At 48.2% G+C, this 5,000-nt stretch overlaps 1 protein-coding gene across 16 annotated transcripts in view; it reads left to right on the forward strand.

The window, feature by feature from the left end:
• LOC126576128 (potassium channel subfamily T member 2) overlaps positions 1-5,000 on the forward strand; it is a 76,174-nt gene that overhangs the window by 39,323 nt on the left and 31,851 nt on the right. For 2 of the 16 annotated variants that reach the window (XM_050237261.1, XM_050237267.1), the window contains exon 1: positions 828-924. The exons of the other annotated variants lie outside the window; for them this stretch is intronic. In XM_050237261.1, coding sequence (XP_050093218.1) covers positions 854-924 — 71 coding nt within the window. In that variant the 5' untranslated portion in view covers positions 828-853. Of the gene's footprint in view, positions 1-827; positions 925-5,000 lie in introns of those variants that run through there. 16 annotated transcript variants of the gene reach the window in all.

Raw genomic sequence — 5,000 nt, forward strand, 5'->3', positions numbered from 1 at the left:
GGTAAACTCGCTATCAAGCTAGTGAAACTCGTTAATTGCTGTATCTGTCAACTCATTTGGATAACTCAGGCCGCAATACAGTTCCTCACGTTTATCGATTACAATTTGGCAAACGCACCACAGCAAGGCACGCCACGTCAACAGCAGCAGACACCCAGTGCGAGCAGATATTGATTGTGGTTCATTGTGGTCGATAGCACGAGTTATCGGTATCTACTGCTTATCATTACCCAGCCCGGCCAGCTTTACGAATCGATGTAACGTCGGAAACCAGCGGCCACCATTGCTAGCACGTGCAACAGTTCCGGAGGGGTTTGAAAACGTCGCAACCAAACCCCCAAAAGCAACGAAAGTAGCTTAAACTACGTTCAGTTTCATTCAATAGTGGATTGTGATTAAGAAAATAGGGAAATGCTCTTCTCGCAATAAGTGGCATAAGTCCGAATAGTTGCTGCGATTGCTTTGGTTAACGTTGATGTCGCGGTGGTTAGGGCGCTGACATCAGGCCCTACGCAACGCAATTATGTTCCGTTAAAATTCCGTGTGATGTGAGTGGATGTGTCTGCGAACACAAGAGTGTATGTGCGTGAATGGGTGTGTTTTTGTGGGTTTTGTGATAGATCTTACCGTTAATGCGCTCGATGCACTAGTGTGAAGGTGTCGTGTTACCAGGAAGCAAATATTAGCAGTTACCGAAAGTAGCGAAACGAACAAATTAATCAACAAAACCCCGACAGCAACACAGCGTGAGCGCAACGCAACGGAAAGCAGCCCGGAAAAACGCCATCCAAGCAGTCCAATGCCCCAAGCACGGAGCAGTTCATCTTCGTTTCACTGTCCGGGGGAATTTATTATGGCAGCAACCAGTCGCTACTCATCCTACAACTGCTTGACCTCATGGGATTCATACGATAAAATACCAAGGTTGTTATTCGTTCGCTGGTTGAGAAGAGGACAGGGGCGGTTTTAGAATTATTTCTATCCTATCTTGAAACTAGTCGGTGGTTGAGCCTGTGCGGTCCTTTAGGGAGCCTCCATCAACGTCACACCCGGCTGCGATCGACGTAACGGCGCAACGGTTCCTTGCGATCGTGGTCAGCGTCAACGACAGCACCAGCACCAACGTAATCCATCGTCGTAATTTTATTGCAAATTGAATTCACGCCTAACGAACGTTGACAACAGCTCGCGTCACTCTTCATATAGTGGAGATTGTGTCCGTCTACTGGAGCGATGCCACCGTTGCGGCTCGGACGCGCCTTCCTTCTGTGCATGTGTCATTTCCCATAATGACCAATGCCTCGATTAAATTTTAATCCACATGAGAGAACTCACAATCCTATCACTATTAATAGCAGCAGCCGCCTGATGCTACCAGCAGCAGCAGCACGTAGCCGTACCAAAAACAATCGCTGTTACGATGGACCATGTTTCAAGGGATAGTAATAGCCTCTTCTTTCATTCTTTCATCCCACATGGCCGCGTTAGTTTGTTGAAAAATGTGCCATAACTCTATCCATCGATCGACACTCAAACTCCTTTTTGGAAGGAGCGCTATCGAGAGCTGCCGTTCACGGAATGCAAGTTTATGGTGCTGGTTCTGAGTACAAAAAACGCGTATTTCTACGTGTTTGTTCTACAAGACGAAAAAACCATGTTGAGTTACGGTTAACGAAGAGGAAGCGGAGCGCAGCAACATACGGTTGGGTATTAAATTGGCCACATAAATTCTCCTCGCACTCTCGTTCATCCTCTTTTCTGACGAAGATTCTGCTGCATCAAAATCTCTGCAGTGATGTCGACAGACACCGGCGATGTTCGCAATGCTTCTGTTGGTAAAGTTTGTGTCACCAACAGTTTCTACCTTGCGCCTTGCGATGAGCAAGCTGTACGTGTTGAACATCTTCTTCGATCATGTGCTACATAAAAGTGGTGCAATCAGCCTCACAGTCGTATCCTTTACAGTAAAGCCCAGCGTTTCCTCTTTTCCACTAAGTCAGCAGCGAAGTTACGAAAGTTTCTAACCAATTTCACTCCGAGCCATCTCGCAGTCGAGAACATGATCCACATGATACTCATAAAACCGTTCACCGTCGTTAAAATGCGTTCCACAAACTACTACCCTCCAGAGTCCGATGGGTGGGTCCTGCTGCAATGTTTGACGCCATAAAAAAAATGAAAATCAAATGCCAACTTTCGCCAACTTTTATTCCAACGATATCGCCAGTGGAAGTGGTGTAAAGCTGGTCTCGCGTTAACGTTGACCCTGGAATGTTATGATCATGTTTAAAATTTGGTATGCACCATCCAGCGAACGCGGTCTTTCTCTTGTGGTCACTTGCAGATCGTGTAAACTCTCAACATCATCACAGCCATCGAGCAATGGAAAGTGTTTGAGTTGACTGCACCATGCTGATGAGCGACTGTATCTTTAATCAAAAGTTGGCGAAATGACCTGTAATATTCTTAATTTGGAGCCAAGCCCAGAGATTGCGCCCAGAGAGCTTTAGCTAGCGAGCGACCGACAAAGTAGTGTAATCATCAAACCAGACAGGATCCGGGCGAGGCGATGCGGACGCATTTCTGACTAATGATTACTGTTACACATCCCTGGGCCATAACGCACCCAGTAGCCCATGTGGTGCGCCACATGGGAGCCGCACCGTTGGGTGTGGTACATTACGCGCCATTCCACGCCGGCGCCCACAGCGTATGGCCCGTCCCCTGCTGATTTGTGGCTGGATTCTATTGTGAACATTATCAGATAGGCCACAAACCTACGGTACCGCCGCAATTGCCGAAAAGACTGTGTTTTTGGAAGTTCAAGGCCAAGCGATACATACAAGCTCAGCGCCAGCGCATGTCGGCCCAGTGGGCGCCAGTGCATTAAACAAAGGAAAAAGGTTTTCCCTCTTTCCGATTTTTCTTTTCGCTCTTCGCTCCAGCAAATGAGAAATCCCCTCCATACCCCTTGGAAAACGATTTTGCAATCTACGTGCTCGAAGTGTACAGCACACATCGAGATCGAGAAAAAAGGAACAAAGCTAAGCATAAGATGCACGGGCAAAAGAATGGCACCTTCCGTTCCTTCGCTTGGCATGCTGGTGGTGTTTGAATTTCCCCAAGGACACACAAAGACCAAGATTCATGCGTACCGTGGTTGTCTTTAACAACGAGAGCGAACACTGCTTATCCCTGTTCACAACGGTTTAGCTCCACCACGTGCTCCGGTGACAGTATCTTATATTCAATTTTACGACCAACCACTTATGCGACTTCCGATAGCCCTTTGGAGGCCGGTCGGAGATGTTCGTGATGCACGGAGCCGGATGATCGTAGAACACATTTCCGAATAACAACTAAATCGTTCAAATTAATGCGTTTCACCTCTAACGCTATCGATCCTACCGAGTTGAAGACGCATCCTGTCGATGTGCTCCATCTCGCCGGGTGCCTTTGAGACAGCCAACCCATACATGGCGCCCATATGCACACGAGATGGAAATTTACATAAATGCTGAAGCACCGGCTTTCTCGGAAGTACTCTCGCTGTGCCATCCTGCGTTACCGCAGAGAACGTATGTCACGGTCATACCGAGACGCTCCCCGTGACGATCCTCCCCGCTTCCTTTCTCACACAGCTTCGTTGCTAATCGTTTAATGCGGCACGTGTAACATGTTCGGTGGAAAATCCGGTGGTCCCAGTGGTGTAATGAATCGTGTTTCTTATGCGGAAATGAAATCTAGCCGTGTAATCCTTCCGAGATGTTCTTTGATGCTCCCCTATGGTTGTGTGCTGACAGCCGAACCTCGGCTCCCCACCCGGTGTCGGTTCGCAAACGGTTCATAAATTGCGCGCATTCTCGATCGTTTGCTCAGCGCACAATACACCTGGGACCGCTGTGTCTAACTCTTCCCTCGGTGCTTAGACTGCAACGGGAACGGTAACGGTTGGGTCCTGGAATGATTTACTTTAATGGAATGCTTTAGTACTCCTTTAATTAGGCCATTCGTTATGATGCGCCTGTGTAATATGGTCCTCTCCGGACCATCAGCAAACAGTCAAAAAACGCCAATTTACATCCCCAACAAATTACTCTTATTATTCCAATGTAATCCGAGCACCCCGCAGTCCCCGGTAACCATTTCCGGCCATCATTGTGGACCTTAACAGCCGGCCGAGCTGGTCCCAGGTCGCGGATACCGTCGGGTTTGAGGGGAAAAGAATATTTTTGCCTCACGTCCCAATCCCTCGGTGCCCATTAGGGGACCCTTACACAAAAGGGAAGTAAGAGGTCAGGTCAGCGCACACAACACTCTCACTCGAACAATTCTCGGCCCGCGATGTCGCGCGACGGTAAATGCAAATTGGTAATTAGATTTTTCGACAGTGCCAACCACAGTGAGCTCGAAATGCCCTTCAAACGGCACCATTTTACCGCAAATGAATGATGAAAAATGAGCTTCGCTTTGGTTGAGCGTGAAATTTGAAGTTTCCATCCAGCGAAATCGTTCACGGTTAAGCGGGGAAAGGGGGTTCGGTTAAGTGCTTGGCAATTACTGTGGCTGCGTCTCTCGGCACACACCTCTCTGGATAGTAGTAGCAGCACAACAAATCATTCCTCTCTGACGGCAGGCGGACTATAAACATCGTTTCCGGTGCGAGGTGCCCGCAAAACACTCTGTTCCGGCCAGCAGGTTGTGTTGACGTTGGCAGTTTTGACAAGGACCGTCGACTCAACGTTTACACAAGAGCACCCAGGGAGCAGAATTGATAATCCCAAAGCGGCAACCGGTACACTCTTAAGCCGGTACTCCATGGCCAGAGATGGCCGAGAGGTCGCAGAACACGTACCATCAGCGAGATTGCTGCTCAATTACTCAAACTAATGAAAATCATTAGTAACGCACCAGTTACAACGAGCCGGATGCTCTAAACTACAATCATTTTGCGCTGTCAAGGCTGACGCGAACAGAACATGGAACATTCTTTTACTGAA

This window comes from Anopheles aquasalis, chromosome 3, assembly GCF_943734665.1.
Source record: "Anopheles aquasalis chromosome 3, idAnoAquaMG_Q_19, whole genome shotgun sequence".
Lineage (NCBI taxonomy): Eukaryota > Metazoa > Arthropoda > Insecta > Diptera > Culicidae > Anopheles > Anopheles aquasalis.